The following is a 19,128-nucleotide window of genomic DNA, read 5'->3' on the forward strand; positions in this document are numbered from 1 at the left end:
GAGATCAAACCTGTTCCCTCTGCACTGGGAGACCAGTCTTGACCATTGAACCACCAGAGAAGTCCCAGATTAGCCAAATTTTAAATCCTAGGTACATCACTACCACCATCAAGACCAGAGCAAACAAGTACAAAAAACAGATATGAAAGGTAAGTAGTTTTATAATTTGTAAAGCCATTCAACACAGTAAACAAAGAAACAACAAGTAAAGAAAGAAAAGGCCATAAATTGATTAACACAAGGTTAAAAAGAACCTCAACTGTATTAAACAATCAACTGATTTATTCAGGTTAATCACAGATATAAATTAAACATTTTTTAAGAGTAGAATTTTCAATTCTGTTTTAAACAAATACTTATTTGAGGCTTTCTGATTTCACAGATCATATTTTAATCAATTTAACATACCTATTGGGTTTGATGTAACTGGAGTTGTCAAATTAGGACTTTCCACAGAAATCAACAGGACATCATCATTACTAAAATGAAACAAACATATATTATTATGCTGAGACATGTAATCAATGGTTATAATTATTCTATTTCACCATTTCATAACTGATAATCTAACAACTGGTGGGGGGAGTCAGAATGATGATTAACCAAGTACCCAAGAAACCCTGGGTATAACCAATTATTTATATAATCAAAAGTTCATGATACACAATGAATTCAGTAGAGATCCTTAAAATTTAGTAGAGATTCATTTACAATAAAGCCAAATGTTTAATCTGTAAGTATATAATATCTGTACGTGTACAAAATATACAAATGTCACTGTAGCACACATATCTGCCTTCATGAAAATGAAATAATGTATAAAAGAAACAAACTCTTTTTTACAGATGAAGAAGTATAAAAAATATACTTAAAAATTAATTCTGCCACTACTTTACATTGCATCACTATAGTAGCAACATTTACCACACATATATTGAGGAAAGGATGATAAATGATGCTGATTATGGTTACAGAATATTCTGCGTCAGAAGACTGTCTTCTGCTCCAGTTTACCCTGACTGCACTTTTTTGAATCTGACATTTAAAATCAGAATTTTTGTTAAGAAAATCTTAACACAAATTTTAGTAAGCCAATTTAATTTGCTACATGAATTTCACGTGACTGGTACACAAGGTTGTGCCATTTTCTTATAGATGCTTTTAATTCTTAGCTTTGCTATTTGGTCTATGATTCATTTCAAGTTATTTTTGTATATGTTGTAAGAGGTTCACTTTCCCCCTCTGTTTACTCCAGCAACATGTGTTGAAAAGACTACCTCTTCCCTATTAAATTATTTTGGCAACTTCATTGAAAACCAATGGACTCTCTGTATACTCTAATTTGTCCATTGATTTATATTTCTTTCCTCATGCCAACACCATTCTCTTAATTCTTATAGCTTCACAGTAAGTTGAACTCAGGTAGTATATGTCTTCCAACGCTATTCTTTTATAACACTGTTTTCATCTTCTAGGTCTTGCATTTCATACAAGTTTTGTTGTTGTTGTTAGTTTATTTTCGGTTGTGCTGGGTCTTCAATGCTGTACAGGCTTTTCTCTAGTTGTACATGGGCATCTCACTGCTGTGGAGCACAGGCGCTACGGTATGAGGGCTTCGCAAGCTGTAGCACATGGGCATAGTAGTTGCGGCTCCTGGGCTCCAGGGCACAGACTCAGTATTTGTGGTGTATGTATGGGCAGTGGTCACTGAAGAAAACTAATTAGTTGTTACTAGCCAGTTTAACTTATTCAAAGCCTCTGTTATTTTATTGCATACTAAACTAGTGAATTAGTTGGAGAAGGCAATGGCACCCGACTCCAGTACTCTTGCCTGGAAAATCCCATGGACGGAGGAGCCTGGTAGGCTGCAGTCCATGGGGTCGCAAAGAGTCGGACACGACTGAGCAACTTCACTTTGACTTTTCACTTTCATGCATGAGAGAAGGAAATGGCAACCCACTCCAGTATTCTTGCCTACAGAATCCCAGGGATGGGGGAGCCTGGTGGGCTGCCATCTATGGGGTCGCACAGAGTCAGACACGACTAAAGCGACTTAGCAGCAGTAGCAGCAGCATGTATGGGCTTAGTTGCTCTGTGGCATGTGTGATCTTCCTGGACAAGTGATTGAACCCATTGTCTCTTGCACTGGCAGGCAGATTCTTTACCACTGAGGCACCAAGGAAACACTTCACACAAATTTTGGATCCGTTTGTCACTTTCTATAGAAAAGGATGCCAAGATTTTACGAATGCGCTAAATATATAGAACAATCTACATGAAGTGACATCAACAATGAATTTCCTGATTTGTAAACATGGCATCTCACTATATATTTATAACTCCTTTGTCTCAGTAATATTTTGTACATTTAAAAATTACTGAATAACTTTTCCAATAGCAGTTTTACATTTATAGTAAAGTTGAGCAGAATGTACAGTGTTTTCCCATATACCTCCTAACCCCTCCCACACACAACCTCCCACAAAATCCTGTACCACAGTGGTACTCTTGTTACAACTGATGAAACTATGCTAACATTACCATTATCGCCAAAGTTCATAGTTTACAGTAGCATCCACTCTCTTTTACAACTATTTGGCTGTACGGGGTCTTAGTTGTGGCACAGGGATCTTTAGCCGTGGCAGGCAGGATGTCCAGCTGTGGCATGTGGGATCTGGTTCCTTGACCAGGGATCAAACCCAAGGCCCCTGCATTGGGAGCAGAGAGTCAGCCACGGGACCACCAGGAAGTCCTACAGTAGCATTTACTCTTAGTGTTAGGGTGTTCTATGGATTTTGACAACTGTATAATGACAAGGATCCACCATTACAGTATAAAACAGTTTCACTGCCCCCAAATCCCCAGTGCTTTGCCTATTCATCTCTCCCTACTAACTTCTGACAACATTTGATTTCTTACTATCTCCATAGTTTTACCTTTTCTAGAATGTCATGTAGTTGAAATCATCAGTATATGGCTTTCTCAGATTGGCTTCTTTTCACTTAATAATACACATTTCAGTTTCCTCCATGTCTTTTCATAGCTTGATAGCTCATTTCTTTTTTCTTTTTTTTTTAAGCACTAAATAGTATTCTATTGTCTGAATGTACCACATTTGTTTATCCATTCACTTACGGAAGGACATCCTGGGGCAAGTTTTGGCAATTATGAATAAAACTACATTTTATATGATTCTATTTTCTTTTTTAGCATATTAGACTATTTTAATTAGTAGCTGCCCTAGAGTTTGCAATATACATTGACAACTAATCCAAGTCAGTTGTCAAATAAATTCTACACTGCTTCAAAAGGAGTACCTTCATTCTCAGTTACATCTGACTCTGTGATCCCATTAACTGTAGCCCATTAGGCTCCTCTGTCCATAGGATTTTCCAACAAGAATACTGGAGTGGGTTGCCATTCCCTCCTCCAGGGGATCTTCCCCACCTAGGAACTGAACCCACGTCTCCTGCATGGCAGGCAGATTCTTTTCTGTTGAGTTACTGATAAAGCCCCTACAAGTACCTTATAATAATAAAATATTCCTAACTTCTCTGTCTGTTCCTTGAATCATTGCTGCCATTTATTTCACTTATAGTAAGTGTGTTAACGAGCACACACATGCATACACAAGCAAAAACACTGTTGCTATTTAATTTGAACAAACTCTTATCAGTTAAATCACTAAGACGAAAAATAAAAGGTTCTCCTTTATGTTCACGTATTTCCTTTTCTTTATGTAGATCTGATTTTCTGACATACCATTTTCCTTCTCTATGAAAAATTTTTTAACATTTCCTGTAAAGCAGATCTATTGGCAACTAATACCCTAAATTTTTGTCTGAGAAAGTCTATTTCTCCTTCAACTGTGAAGGATATGTCCACAGCGCAAAGCATTTTAGGTTGGTACATTTTGTTCTCATAACACTTGAAATACTTCACTCTACTTTCTTATTGTTTGTATAGTTTAAAGGAGAAGTTGATGTAACTCTTACCTTAGCTCCTCCATAGATACAGTGCTTTCCCCTTGGCTTTCAAGATAGCTTTAATTTTCTGAAGTTTAAATTATGTTTAGGTGTAGGTGTTTGGTATTTATCCTGTTTGGTGTTCTCTGAGCTCCCTGGATCTGTGGTTTGGTCTCTAACGTTTATTTGGGAGAAATTCTTAGTCACTGTTACTTCAAACATTGCTTTTGTTCCTTTCTTTCTTCCTTCTGGAATTCCCATTATGCATATACAATTCCCTTTATAGGTAGGCGACCTGAGCTCTTGGATATTCTGGGTTGTTATTGTCATTTTTTTCCCCCTCTTAGTCATATTATTAAAGTCAGCCATTGCTTTTCTCAGCAATGTCTAACTAATAAACCTATACACAGCTTTCGTCAATTCTGTCAGTAGTTTTTATCTCAAGCATTTTTCTTAGAATTTCCATCTCTCTGTTTACATTACCAACCAGTTCTTGGATTTTGTCTCTTTCCATTAAAGTACATTAATCATAGTTTCTAAAAAATTCCTGGTTTGATAATTTCAACATTCCTGCCATATCTGACTCTGGTTCTGATGCTTTAGTATCTTCAAATTGTGTTTTTGCTTTTTAGTCCGGTCACTTTTTTGTTGAAAGGTAGACATGATGTGGTTAAAAGGAACTATGGTAAATAGGCCTTCAGTAATGCAGTGGTAAAATGTGCGGAAGAGGAGGCACTCTACTTTTCCTATGATTAGGCCTTTTAGTGAGCCTGTACCCCTAGAATGTGAAATTCACTAGTGCGTCTCTGTCCCCACAGCCCTCTTAGGTGGGACAGGATGGCGAGAGAGGCTGGAGTTGGCTATTTCTCTCCTCCATGTGTAATGCTAAAGGGAGCACATGTTGGATGCTTTCTTTCCCTCAGGTAGGTTAATCTCTGCTAATAGTTTCTTCTGAGGGCAGGCCTATTCAAAAGCTTCTTTGCTTTGCCCATTGCTGGAAGCATGACAGAATTTTTTTCCAGTGAAGATCAGTAGAGCCCGTATAGGTAAAACTCACAAAACCGTGCCTTCTCCAACACCAGGACACAGCCCCCACTTCCGCCTGCCTTGGAGTTTTTAACTCTGAGATTTATCTACTCTGAGCCTTCAGCAATTACAATTTGGGATTCCCTACCCCAGCAGTGGTTGCCGTGGAGGTTTCTGATCCTGTTCCAGGATGTTTTGATTCTCCGTTTCTGCCTGTTTCTCTCTCCAATTTGAGGGGCAGTAGTTTGCTCAATGACCTTACTTCTGTGGTGGATCAAAGATGAGTAGTTGATTGTTTTCAGTTTGTTCAGCTTTTTACTTGTTAGTGTGGAGTGATGACACCTCACATGCTAGATCAGAAATCTGAAGTCTACTTTGCAGTTCTGAAGTTAGGTCTTATATATATATTCTGGTAATTTACTCCTATGAATATCACATTCTTTGATGATATTATATTCATAAGTGACATTAATTTAAAATTTAAAATTGTTTATTGCCTGTATATAGAAATACTATAAGAAAACAGTATTATATATAACATATATACATACACCACATAAGTACAGAGGAACAGTGTGATATATACACAGACATAGACCCTATACGGGTCTTCCTAGGTGGAGCAGTGGTAAAGAATCTGTCCACCAATGCAGGAGATGCAAGAGATGTGGGTTCGATCCCTAGGTCAGGAAGATCCCTTAGGGGAGGAAACGACAATCCACTACAGTATTCTTGTCTGGAAAATTTCATGGACAGAGAAGTCTGGCAGGCTATAGTTCATGACTGAAGCACACATAGATACCCTATATAGAAACACAATAAAATATTTTATATTTATCCACATATTTATAACTTCTAGCACTCTTCATTACTTCACCTTTGCATAGATCCAATTTTCCATCTGGTATTATTTCCTTCTACCTGAAGAAGCTCCTTTATACTCCTGTAGTTCAGGTCTGCTGCTGATGTATTTTCACTTTTTTTGTTTTTAGTGTGAAAAAGTCCATTTTTCTTGTACACATCTGAAAGATATTTTCACTGAGTGTAGAACTGCAGAAACTGAGACAGTTTCTCTTTTAATCAATTAGAGATGTCGCTCCACTTCAGTACTTTAGAGACGTCTTGCTTTCAACATCTTTAAAGTTTGAATAGTTTACAGTGAGAATCCACATTCTATTTTTGTTCCTTTCCATGTAATGTGTCTTTTCTCTCTGGCTGCTTTTAAGATTTCCTTGTCAACATTGATTTTTAGCAATCTGGTTTGATGTGCTTTCCTTTTGCTTCTTCTTCTAAGGTTTGTTAACCTTTGTTCCTTTCTATTTATGGGTTTAGAATTTTCATCAAATTTGGAAAAATTTTAGATATATTTTCCTGCCCCCTGCCTAGTGATGACTACAATGATATATATATATATATAAATATAAATATATATATATAAGACTGATTGATACTATTCTTCAAGTTTCTCATGCTCGGTGCTTTTTCCCCTCATGCTTTTGTTTGAACAGTTTCTGATGATATTTCACTGATTCTTAAAAAGTCAGTAGTTATCTATTTTGTTAGTAATCCTATCCAATGTACTTTTCCATTTAGTCTTCCTCATCTCTAGAAGTACATTTGCATTTTAAAAATATCTTCCATTTCTCCTGTCATGGTGACATTTTGTTCTATATTGTTGGATATTAAGAATATATATTGATAATTGCTATTTTGTTATCTGGTAAGCCCATCAACCATGTTAATTCTAGGTTTGTTTCCATCATTTTGGTTTTCTCCTTGTTATGGGTTATATTTTTCATATTTTGGATGCATAGTAATTTTCTAACAGATGTCAGACACTGTAAAATTCACACTGTTGTATGATGTTTCATTCCATCAGAGTGTATTGGACTTTATTCTCACATAAAGTTAAATTACTGAGGATTAGTTTGACTGCTTTGAGTCCTTTTAGCTTCTTGGGATAAGTCCACTACAGTCTTTTAGTCTAGGACTAATTTAGCCCACTACAGCTATACACATCCAAGAACTCCCACTACAGTCTTTTAGTCTAGGACTAATTTAGCCCACTACAGCTATACACATCCAAGAACTCAACCTGTTGTTCCATTTAAGTCTCTTCATTATAGCCAGTGAGAAAGAAAAAAATGTTCCCAGCTCTGTGCAATCACCAGAAAATGTCTGGCCCTGTTCCTTACATTAGTACTTACCTAACCCTTTCGTTTTTCTATTCTTTGCTTGTACAGATCTGTGATCAGTCAATGATTTGATGGGTTCCCTTTGCAGACTGAATTCTGCCTTTATGTAATTACCTCTTCTTCATTATTCTGCCTCAAAACTTCTAGGTAATTCAGATTCTCCAATATCTGATCTAAATGTACTAAGACCAGGCAGGCTGTTTGGGCTACTCCCACCCCTGTTTTTGAGCTAGGAAAATGCCTCCAGAGTTGGCATAATTGTTTGGTGCATTTCATGTTTCCTTTCTCACAGGGATCACAGTCTTGTGTTCCTTGTTGAACAATGTCTGAACACAATTTTTTTCTTTGGCCTAGTCTTCTGGATGTTTACAACAAGAGAACAATTCCTTTAGCAGTTGATACTTCATGAACAGGAGACATTTCCCCATACAGTGACTTTCACTTCTGTGAAATCAACTGTTTTTTAAATACACTTTTAAACTCAGATTTAACTGAATAATTTTTATATGAAAATTATCAATAAGCAATTCTGACAAAAGCTATTAAGTTCAATAAATAAAAAAAGTTCAGATCCAAATTTTTTTATCAATGATATTTTACTCTTCTATTCATTTTTGGCCTCGAACAAAAGTTACAAAGTTTATTTTGTATATTTTTTTTCTACTAGTCATATAGTGTATGGAAGACTAATAGCTGTATTTAACTCTGTTGCTTAACTACAAAAAAATATAAGCAACTCTTTTCAGATATTCATTATACTACAAACAAAACTCTCTTCTCAAGCTCAAAATGCTTCATTTGATAGCTCTACTGTTTTTAATATCTTTATTTGCTGCTATAGTAGACCAAACATAATGTTATTTAAGAGTCTAAGACATTAAGCAGAAAAACTTAAAAAAGCAGAGTAAAATTTTTGTCAATCTCATTGAAATTTTGGTTTGGGGAGGTAAGGTAAAGATTTAGAAGCCACCAAAGAGGAGAGGCCCTGTTGAACACAAGCTTTCAGCTGGAATCCACTGAGAGCTACATCTTCAAAGTCAGAGTGAACTAGATGTAGAAGCAGACTAATCACAGTAACAGGCCTGAATTTATACCATTCTCTGAGCAGATTAGGTGACCAGGCCCTACTCTATCTGCCAGAAGACGGAATAAATCTTGTCTATAGGAAGCTATTATCCAGAGCCTCACCAATTCTTCAGAAATTATCAAGTACACTGACAGAATCAAATGACTGGAAACTGAGAGAAAAACATATACACAGATGATTGTGATACTGGAGTTATAAAATAAGAACATAAAAAAAAACTATGAAAGTTAGTTTTTAAAATATTGAGGAAAGATAGAGAAAACAGTTAAAGCCAGAAGGAACATTTATCAGAAAAATAATAATCTGCCTGCAATGCAGGAGATCCAGGTTTGATCTCTGGGTCAGGAAAATCCGAAAAGCTGAAAATCCAGGAAAATCTCTAAGCCTAGAGAAGGGAATGGCTACCTATTCCAGTATTCTTGGCTAGAGAAGCAGAAAGACTTAGAAAGGGAAAAGATATTCTTGGTAAATAAATCTGACCAAAAATTTAAGACAGGCAACTCAAAAGGAAAACATACAAAAGTCTTAGAGAAACTTAATGAAGGAAGTTACCCAAATTACTACCAAACATAAAAAAGTATTTGATTTCATTATTAGAAGGGAACAATTAAAATGAATACAGGCAGACCACAGAGACATCACATGTCTGATTCCAGACCATAGTAATATTAAGCAAATACCTCAATAAAGTGGATCACATGAATTTTTTTGATTTCCCAGTGCATATAAAAGTTATGTTTACTATACTATACTGTGCTGTTTACTACACAGTAATCTATTAAGTGTGAAAAAGCATTAAAATAATGTACATACCTTTATTTAAAAATACTTAATTGCTAAAAGATGCTAACCCATCATGTGAGCCTTCAGTAAATTGTAATCTTTTTGCTGATAGATGATCTTCTGTCAGTGTTGATGGCTGCTGACCAATCAGGTTGGTGGTGGTTGCTGAAGGCTGGGGTGTCTATGGCAATTGCTTAAGATAACAGTTAAATCTGCTGCATGAATTAACTCATCCCATCACAAAGCAACTGGTGTTTCTGTAGCATTAGCATTTTATCCACAGAAAAACTTCTTTAAAAATTGGAGTCAATCTTCTCAGACTTAGTCACTGCTTTTTCAACTAAATTTATGTAATATTCTAAATCCTTTGTTGTCCCTTCAACAGTCTTCACAGGATCTCCAACAAAAATAGATCCATCTCAAGAAACCAATTTGTTTGTCCATCAAAGCTTATCATGAGATTGCAGCAATTCAGTCATCTTCAGGCTCCGCTTCTAGTTCTCTTGCTATTCCACCACATTTACTGTTATTTCCTCCACTGAAGTCCTGAACCCCTTAAAGCCATCCATGAAATTTAAAATCAACCTCCTCCAAACTTCTGTTAATGTCGACCTTTTGATTTCTTGTCATGAATCATGAATGTTCTTAATGTATCTAGAATGGTAATTCCTTCCCAGAAAGTTTTCAAATTACTTTGCTCAGATCCATTGCAGGAATCACTATCTATAGCAGCAATAGCTAAACAAAATATGTGAAATAATAAAATTGAAAGTTGACATTACTTCTTGATCCATGGGCTGCAGAAAAGATGTTCTGTTAGCAAGCATGAAAAGAACATTAATCCCACTGTATATCACCATCAGAGCTCTTGGGTGGCCAGGTGCATTGTCAATGAGCAGTAAATTTCAAGAGGAAACGTTTTTCTGAGCAATAGATCTCAAACATGCAGTTGAGTAAAACATTCAGTAATTTAAGCCTGCATATGCTGTCAGCCAGGCATTGTTGCTCTACTTATACAGCACAAGCAAAGTAGATTTAGCCTAATTCTTAGGAGCCCTGAGATTTTTGGAAGGGTAAATGAGCACTGGCTTCAATTTAAAAGTCACCAGCTACATTAGCCTTCAAAAAGAGAGTCAGTTTGTCCTTTGAATTTTTTTTTTTTCTTTTAAAAGTCAGGGCCCAAGGAGGTCAGACTTTTAAAAATTAATTAATTAGGCTGCGCTGGGTTTTAGTTGCAGAACTCAGGATCTTCAATCTTCATTGTGGCATGCAGGATCTTTTAGTTGCAACATGCAAACTTAGTTGTGGCATGTGGGATCTAGTTTCCTCACCAGGGATCAAACCTGGGCCACCTGCATTGGGAGGTTGGAGTCTCAGCCCCTGGACCAGCAAGGATGTCCCAATGTCCTTTGAAATTCTGAAGCCAGACATTAACTTCTCTGTTATGAAAGTTCTAGATGTCATCTTCTTGCAAAATAAGATGGCTTCATCTACACCTCTGTTTAATGTTACCACCTTTGTTAATTATCTTTGGCAGATCTTCTGGATAGTATATTGCAACTTCTACATCAGCACTTGCTGCTTAACCTCACACTTTATGTTATGGATATGGTTTTGTTCCCTTAAACCTCATGAACCAACCTCTGAAAAATTTTTTCTGCAGCTTCCTCATCATCACTCTAATCCTTCATAGAACTGAAGTTAGAGCCTTGCTTTGGGTTAGGCTTTGGCTTAGCGAATGTTCTGGTTGATCTTATCCAGGCCTTTAAAACTTTCTTTGTATCAGCAATAAGGTCGCTTCTTTCTTGTTGTTCATGTGCTCTGGAGTAGCACATTTAATTTCCTTCAAGAACTTTTTTGCACTCATCATTTGTCAGGAAGCATTTAACAGGAGGCTTCCTGTGTGCTGTTTTGGATCTGTCAGGAATTCTGTTCCTTATTAATTCCTGAATACTCAGGAATTAAGAGGAGAGGAAAGCCTCTCCCAGGACTGAGGAATCCAGGTATTTCCTTCATTAGTGTTTCTATATGGTGATAAGTACCCTCTTCCTTCTTGTGAACCACACGGTAAAAGTGATTGTTTACAACTCTCTCTATTTAATATGGATCGTCTATGTTTTGTAAGTCTGGAATTTTAATCTTTATCTTTGCTGAGAATAACTACCTTGTAAGACATATATATGCCCATACCATGTTGATTAAAACACTTTTGCCCCATCAGAGCTCTGGACCCTGTGTCTTTCTTTCTCTCTCTTTCTCTCTCTCTCTCTCCCTCTCTCTCTTTTTCAGGCTGATCTCCTGGAGCGTAGAGGCTCTCTGAGTTCACTTTCCTGCCTGGGCTTCTAAGATCTTCTCGAAAAGGCACCCTGCACCTTTACCCCATCAAGAGGGTGCCTGAGGCCTCCGTGAACAGAGCAAGCCCTGTGTAGGGGCTTTATTGGCTTCTGCGTAAACCAAGGAATATCAGCCTCTTTCTCTCTCCTTTACTTTCTTATCGGTTGACTCTGGACCACCAGGTTCTGGTCCATTAAAGGACCTCAACAAGTGGCGCCTGAACAGGAGCCTGGTACACTTGGCAGATCGGAGGGAGTGACCTCGAGGGCCTATTGAGGCCGGTAAGTACTAAGACATGGATCAAAAGGCTGGAAAGCCCCATCACTTTTCTTCTTTACTTCATCACTTATTTAAAGTTCAGGAATCTAATGAAACATGTGCTGATTTTTTAGCTAGATTAGAAACTGCTATTTCCCATACTGTAACTGGAGAAGGAGCCAAAAGGCAACTAGAGAAATTACTTGCTTATGATAATGCAAATCATTAATGTCAAAAAGCTATAGCTCCAATTCGTGAGAAAGGGACTATTATTGATTATTTGAAGGCTTGTCACAATCTAGGATTAGAAATTCGAAAGATGCAAATGGTAGCTGAAACAATAGCTGCTGCCTTAAGAAAGGGAAATAAAGGATGCTTTATATGTGGAAATAAGAACCATTTAAAAAGAGACGGCCCTAAGAAAGCTAAAATATATATATATATATATATATATAAATTAAAAACCTCCAAAAATCTGCCCGCGCTACCATAGAGGAATGCATTGGGGCAAAGACTGTAAGTCTAAATCTGACATTGAAAGAAAACCTATTCTGGAAAACTCCAAGCAAGGACCCCCCAGGTCCCCTTCAACAAAAACCTGGGGCAAATTCTATCTTTTCCCTCAAACCCTCAACATCCGGCAGTGCTGCCATTGATATACCAGCTTTGTTTTTAGATAGTATGAAGTTAATGAGCTCTATTTAAATTCAAATTCACGTGAACTGAAAAATATTTAATACTAACATGTTTATTTAAATATAAATATAATTTAAATATAATTGCTAATCTAATTAAGACACGTCTTAAGTCATCAACATTATATAATACTTTTATTATGCCTAGGTTTAAAGTAAACTAAATTTGTCACCAAAAGGTAACTCTTTATATATATATACTACTACTAAGTGGCTTCAGTCGTGTCCGACTCTGTGTGACCCCATAGACAGCAGCCCACCAGGCTCCCCTGTCCCTGGGATTCTCCAGGCAAGAACACTGGAGTGGGTTGCCATTTCCTTCTCCAATGCATGAAAGTGAAAAGTCAAAGTGAAGTCGCTCAGTCGTGTCCAACTCTTTGTGACCCCATGGACTGCAGCCTACCAGGCTCCTCCATCCATGGGATTTTCCAGGCAAGAGTACTGGAGTGGGTTGCCATTGCCTTCTCCGCTTTATATATATATTAAAATGAGATAAAAACTTTTAGATAAACTCTATTAAAAATAATTATATTTTTAATAGAATAATCTATTATTATCTGTTATTATAATCTAAAACAATCTCTTAGGATTGGAATAACTTAAATTTCTAGAGTTGTACTAAACTAAATAATAAAAGTTTATTAAATAGCTAGGTCATTTCTAAATAAAATAAGATTTTAAAACATTAATTACTAAACATTAACTTCCTCTTACAAAAAGTTTTTCTTACAGAAAAACTAAAGAGATTTTAAACTATTAATAAATATATTATATAATGTACAATATATTGATATAAATATATATGTATATATATATAATGAATATATATAATATGATATAATAAATATATTCACCAATCTATAAAATGCTAATATACAAGACACTTCATAGTTGCTTAGGAAAAGTAAGATATATGCTTTTTTTTTTTACTTTTTTTTTTACTTTACAATACTGTATTGGTTTTGCCATACATTGACATGAATCCACCACAGGTGTACATGAGTTCCCAACCCTGGACCTCCCTCCCATCACCCTCCCCATATCATCTCTCTGGGTCATCCCAGTGCACCAGCCCCAAGCATCCTGTATCCTGTATCGAACCTAGACTGGCGATTCGTTTCTTACATGATAGTATACATGTTTCAATGCCATTCTCCCAAATCATCCCACCCTCTCCCTCTCCCACAGAGTCCAAAAGTCTGCTCTTTACATCTGTGTCTCTTTCGCATACAGGGTTATCATTACCATCTTTCTAAATTCCATATATACGTGTTAGTATACTGTATTGGTGTTTTTCTTTCTGGCTTACTTCACTCTGTATAATCGGCTCCAGTTTCATCCACCTCATTAGAACTGATTCAAATGTATTCTTTTTAATGGCTGAGTAATACTCCATTGTGTATATGTACCACAGCTTTCTTATCCATTCGTCTGCTGATGGACATCCAGGTTGCTTCCATGTCCTGGCTATTATAAACAGTGCTGCGATGAACATTGCGGTACACGTGTCTCTTTCGATTCTGGCTTCCTTGGTGTGTATGCCCAGCAGTGGGACTGCTGGGTCATAAGGCAGTTCTATTTGTAGTTTTTTAAGGAATATCCACACTGTTCTCCATAGTGGCTGTACTAGTTTGCATTCCCACCAACAGTGTAAGAGGGTTCCCTTTTCTCTATACCCTCTCCAGCATTTATAGCTTGTGGACTTTTGGATTGCAGCCATTCTGACTGGTGTGAAATGGTACCTCATTGTGGTCTTGATTTGCATTTCTCTGATAATGAGTGATGTTGAGCATCCTTTCATGTGTTTGTTAGCCATCCATATGTCTTCTTTGGAGAAATGTCTATTTAGTTCTTTGGCCCATTTTTTGATTGGGTCATCTATTTTTCTGGAATGGAGCTGCATAAGTTGCTTATATATTTTTGAGATTAGTTGTTTGTCAGTTGCTTCATTTGCTATTATTTTCTCCCATCCTGAAGGCTGTCTTTTCACCTTGCTTATAGTTTCCTTTGTTGTGCAGAAGCTTTTAATTTTAATTAGATCCCATTTGTTTATTTTTGCTTTTATTTCCAGTCTTCTGGGAGGTGGATCATAGAGGATCCTGCTGTGATTTATGTCGGAGAGTGTTTCACCTATGTTCTCCTCTAGGAGTTTTATAGTTTCTGGTCTTACATTTAGATCCTTCATCCATTTTGAGCTTATACATTCCACATCTTTCCTGGGGGCCACTGCTCATTTAACAAACAATACAATTATTAAAATAACCTGGAAATATGACAAGCCTATTTGGACAGAGCAGTGGCCCTCATAAAAGAGAAATTACAGGTGGTTAAGGAACTTATAGATACACAACTAGAATTAAAACATATTGAAGAATCTTGTTCTCTTTGGAACTCTATTTTGTCATAAAAAAAATCTAACAAATGGCATCTCCTAACAGACCTTAGAAAAGTTAATGCATCTATGAAACCTATGTGTGCATTACAACCAGGAATCCCACCACCTACCACTATTCCTTAAAATTGGCATATTATTATTGATTTACAAGATTGCTTTTTTAATATACCTTTACACCCTTTAGACTGAGAGAGATTCGCTTTCTCTTTCCCTTATCCTAATCATTGGACCTCATAAACGGTACCAATAGACTGTACTACCACAAGAGATGATGAATTCTCCCACCATGTGTCAGTACTACGTAGCCAAAGCCCTTGAGCCTGTGACAGAGCAGTTTCCTAATTTTCTTGTTATTCACAATATGGATGGTATATTGTTTTCGTCTCCATCTATCTTAAAAACTGAACACATGTTTGATATAGCTCAACTATGCTTTAAAAACTCTAGATTAATCATTGCCCCTGAAAATATTCAAACCTCTATACCTTACCATTACTTGGGGTTCGTTGTTAATAGGCAACGCATTACTCCTCAACTAACTCAGATCCGTATTGATAATTTATCAACTTTCAATGATCTTCAAAAGCTCTTAGGTGATATTAATTGGATTAGACCTTCTTTCAGTTCAGTTCAGTCGCTCAGTCGTGTCCGACTCTTTGCGACCCCACGAATCGCAGCACACCAGGCCTCCCTGTCCATCACCAACTCCCGGAGTTCACTCAGATTCACGTCCATAGAATCAGTGATGCCATCCAGCCATCTCATCCTCTGTCGTCCCCTTCTTCTCCTGCTCCCAATCCCTCCCAGCATCAGAGTCTTTTCCAATGAGTCAACTCTTCGCATGAGGTGGCCAAAGTACTGGAGCTTCAGCTTTAGCATCATTCCTTCCTAAGAAATCCCAGGGCTGATCTCCTTGCAGTCCAAGGGACTCTCAAGAGTCTTCTCCAACACCACAGTTCAAAAGCATCAATTCTTCGGCACTCAGCCTTCTTCACAGTCCAACTCTCACATCCATACATGACTACTGGAAAATCCACAGCCTTGACTAGACGGACCTTAGTCGGCAAAGTGATGTCTCTGCTTTTGGATATACTATCTAGGTTGGTCATAACTTTTCTTCCAAGGAGTAAGCGTCTTTTAATTTCATGGCTGCAGACCATCTGTAGACCTTCTTTAGGCGTTGCTAATTATCAACTGAATAACCTATTTAATACTTTAGAAGGAAATCCTGATTTAAATAGCCCTCGTTCACTTTCTCAAGAGGCAGGAGAGAAACTCTTATTTGGTGCAAAATAAATTACAAAAACAATTTCTTACTCACATCAAACCAGATTTACCTCTAGAATTGTTTATACTCCTCTCTCCCACAGGACTTCTTGCCCAAGAAGAACACCCAGTAAAATGGATCTATACCCGTTTTAGGGAAATAAGTCATTTATACCCTACCTTGATTTAATTGCTCTAATCATTATCAATAAAAGAAATAGGACTAAAACTCTAACTGGCTTCGATCCTCATAAAATTGTAATACCTATCAATAAATCTCAATTTGAGAACGCTTTACAAATTTCTACCGATTTCCAAATAGCTTTTCAGAAATATTTTGGAGAAATTTCATTTTATTATCCTTCTGGTAAGCTGTGGAATTTCTTCAAATATACTAAATTATTTCTTGCATTATCAGCTCACAGCCTATACCACAGGCTGAGGTCTTTTATATAGATGGGGCTAAAAACGCCAAAGCTTCATTCTGGTCTCTTAAAGAATATAAAGTCTTTTAATACTAAATTTCATTCTGCTCAACAAAATGAATTATATGTTTTTATTCAAGTTATTTGCCTCCATCCTTACCCCATTAATATAGTCTCTGACTCTATATATTCTGTTTTTGTATTAAAAAATATAAAAACCTCCACCATAAACTCCAATCAACCTATTATTCAACGACTTTTTTTTGAACTACAATCTGTTGTTAGAAACCGCAATTCTCCCATTTATATTACACATATTCGAACACATTCTTGTCTTCCGGGCCCCATGACTTATGATAACGAACAAGCTGATAAACTGGTTTCCTTTGCTACTCCAGAGGAACAGAGTGCTCTGTTGCATAACAATGCTGGCTCCCTACACCAGCTATGGAAAATCCCATACCGCCAGGCTAAAGAAATTATTAGTAATTGCTCTACTTGTAGACCCCTACATCTTCAACCCATCGCACAAGGTATTAATCCTCTCGATTTACAACCTAATGAATTATGACAAATGGATATAACTCATTGCCCTGAACTTTCTCCATTTTCTTTCCTACACGTCTGTATAGACACAAATTCCTCTTTTATCTGGGCCACACCTCTTCGTGGTAAAGCTACACAACATGTTATACCCTGCCCATATTTCTAGACACTTTAAACAATTTTTACAGTCTTTTCCTATTATACATATTACAGGTATTCCTTATAATCCGCAGACACAAGACATAGTCAAACACATCACACACTACAGTTACAACATAAAAAAATTTAAAAAGGGGGATACACAGGTACACTACTGTCTTCCTTATCTAAAGCAGACTTTACTAAATTCCAACATAAAATATTTTCTAAACCTATAAATATTAATACAGCTTTATTTGTTTTAAATTTTTTAACCTCTTCTTAAGATTTGACCCAGGGGGGACCCCAGCCTTCAAAATGGAGATGGGACAACAAGGACCCCAGGAAGAAGAAATTCCAATACAGGCTATGTCTGCTCTAAAGATCTCCAGAAAGCACCGCCCTCCGCGGCATCACCCCTATGATCTCCCCACTTGGGGACAAATAAAAACCCTTACTAATAGAGCTGAAAATTTGGTCTCTCAACAGGGATCACCACTGAGTCCTGAATACATTCTCCTGGCAATGCTCAGTCTTTTGGCCTGTACCTCCCCCAACCTGAGCTTGGACTAATACCTAACCCCCCTCTAATACAGGTGGTCGAATGGACAGAGAGAGGACCAATCATTTCAACTAATGACACTATACATATGCCTTCTCCCTAGTACATGAAAGGGGCCTCACACCAAGGGGAGGAAAGAAAACTAAGTAACATTTCTTTAGGCTATGAAGTCCTTTCCTTGTGCATGGGCCCAGCAAAATTGTGCATAAACATCAGCCAACAAACTTGGGCTTTCATCCTGCCTCCAAAAGACGACTTTCAGACATTGCTTGGATTATTTACTGCCCTTTCTTTGTTTGTAAACCACGTTTATACTACTGAGACTTTAGGGAAAGAGTTAGGGAAAGAACAAAGAACATTATGCAAAGGGTTCATTGGGACAAATGTCAAACCAAATCAAGAAAATCAATGCTTGTGGCTAATCTTACAATTGTTGATTGGAAACCCCAGGGTATGTGGTTATCTGACTGCTCAGATGATATTAACAACACTGTGTGTGATATGGAAGGTCACTGACACTGGATGGAACATTACTAAGACAAAGGACTTCTTGAGTGGCTTGATGGTGGATTAGCCCCACCTCGTCCTAGGATCGTCCTTGATAAACAGAGTGGGCCTGAACAATGGGCCATTTGGAAACTTGCGGCAAGCACAAGAGCATGGAAGAACTTGGGACTTGGACTGGACATTTCATAGGGACCAGTCGTGGTCATAGTAACTATTTCTTTCGCTTTAATCAGTCATATTTTATACAGGCCTGTGTCCCACTTCCTTTTGTTATAGCCATAGAAAATTTACAATTTAATAAGACTTTTACGTTCTGTAACTTGTATTAATTGCAAACTATATACTTGTCTTAACTCCTCTATTTCTTTAAGCTACTCAATTTTGCGTTACTCCTGTTCAAATCAATCATAGTGCCTACAACTGGGAACAATCAAATTTCATTTACAAAATATACATGATAAGGCCTCTCTGAATGTACAATTACTGCAAAAGAAACCCTTTAAACCTTTTTCTAATAAATCTGCCCTGTTCCCCTAATTTGGAAACTTTAGCTGAACAAATAATCCGGGCTAGACCCACAAGACTGGTTTCAAAGTATTACCCACAGTATTGGGTCTGGAACTGTAACTTTGGTTACTGTCTTGATAATTACATTTGTTGTTTACCGTCAGCTTTCTATAAGGTTGGTTAATAGTAACCAAACTCATTTGGTCAAGACCTTTTTTACAAATATAATAAAATAGGGGGAATTGTCAGGAAGCATTTAACAGGAGGCTTCCTGTGTGCTGTCTTGGATCTGTCAGGAATTCTGTTTCTTATTAATTCCTGAATACTCAGGAATATAACTATTACTATTTGAATATAACTATTACTAATTACTATTTGTGCACTTTTCAGTACGTATTATACATCAATGTTATTTTAAAATTTGTGAGTACATGTGAAG

At 37.0% G+C, this 19,128-nt stretch overlaps 1 protein-coding gene across 1 annotated transcript in view; it reads right to left on the reverse strand.

Annotated features, from left to right (window-relative positions):
* Positions 1–19,128, reverse strand: part of ATF7IP2 (activating transcription factor 7 interacting protein 2) — a 49,961-nt gene that overhangs the window by 10,152 nt on the left and 20,681 nt on the right. Inside the window, exon 6 of the mRNA XM_052636056.1 lies at positions 409–479. Coding sequence (XP_052492016.1) covers positions 409–479 — 71 coding nt within the window. The remainder of the gene's footprint in view (positions 1–408; positions 480–19,128) is intronic.

Source organism: Budorcas taxicolor, chromosome 2, assembly GCF_023091745.1.
Source record: "Budorcas taxicolor isolate Tak-1 chromosome 2, Takin1.1, whole genome shotgun sequence".
Classification (NCBI taxonomy): Eukaryota; Metazoa; Chordata; class Mammalia; order Artiodactyla; family Bovidae; genus Budorcas; species Budorcas taxicolor.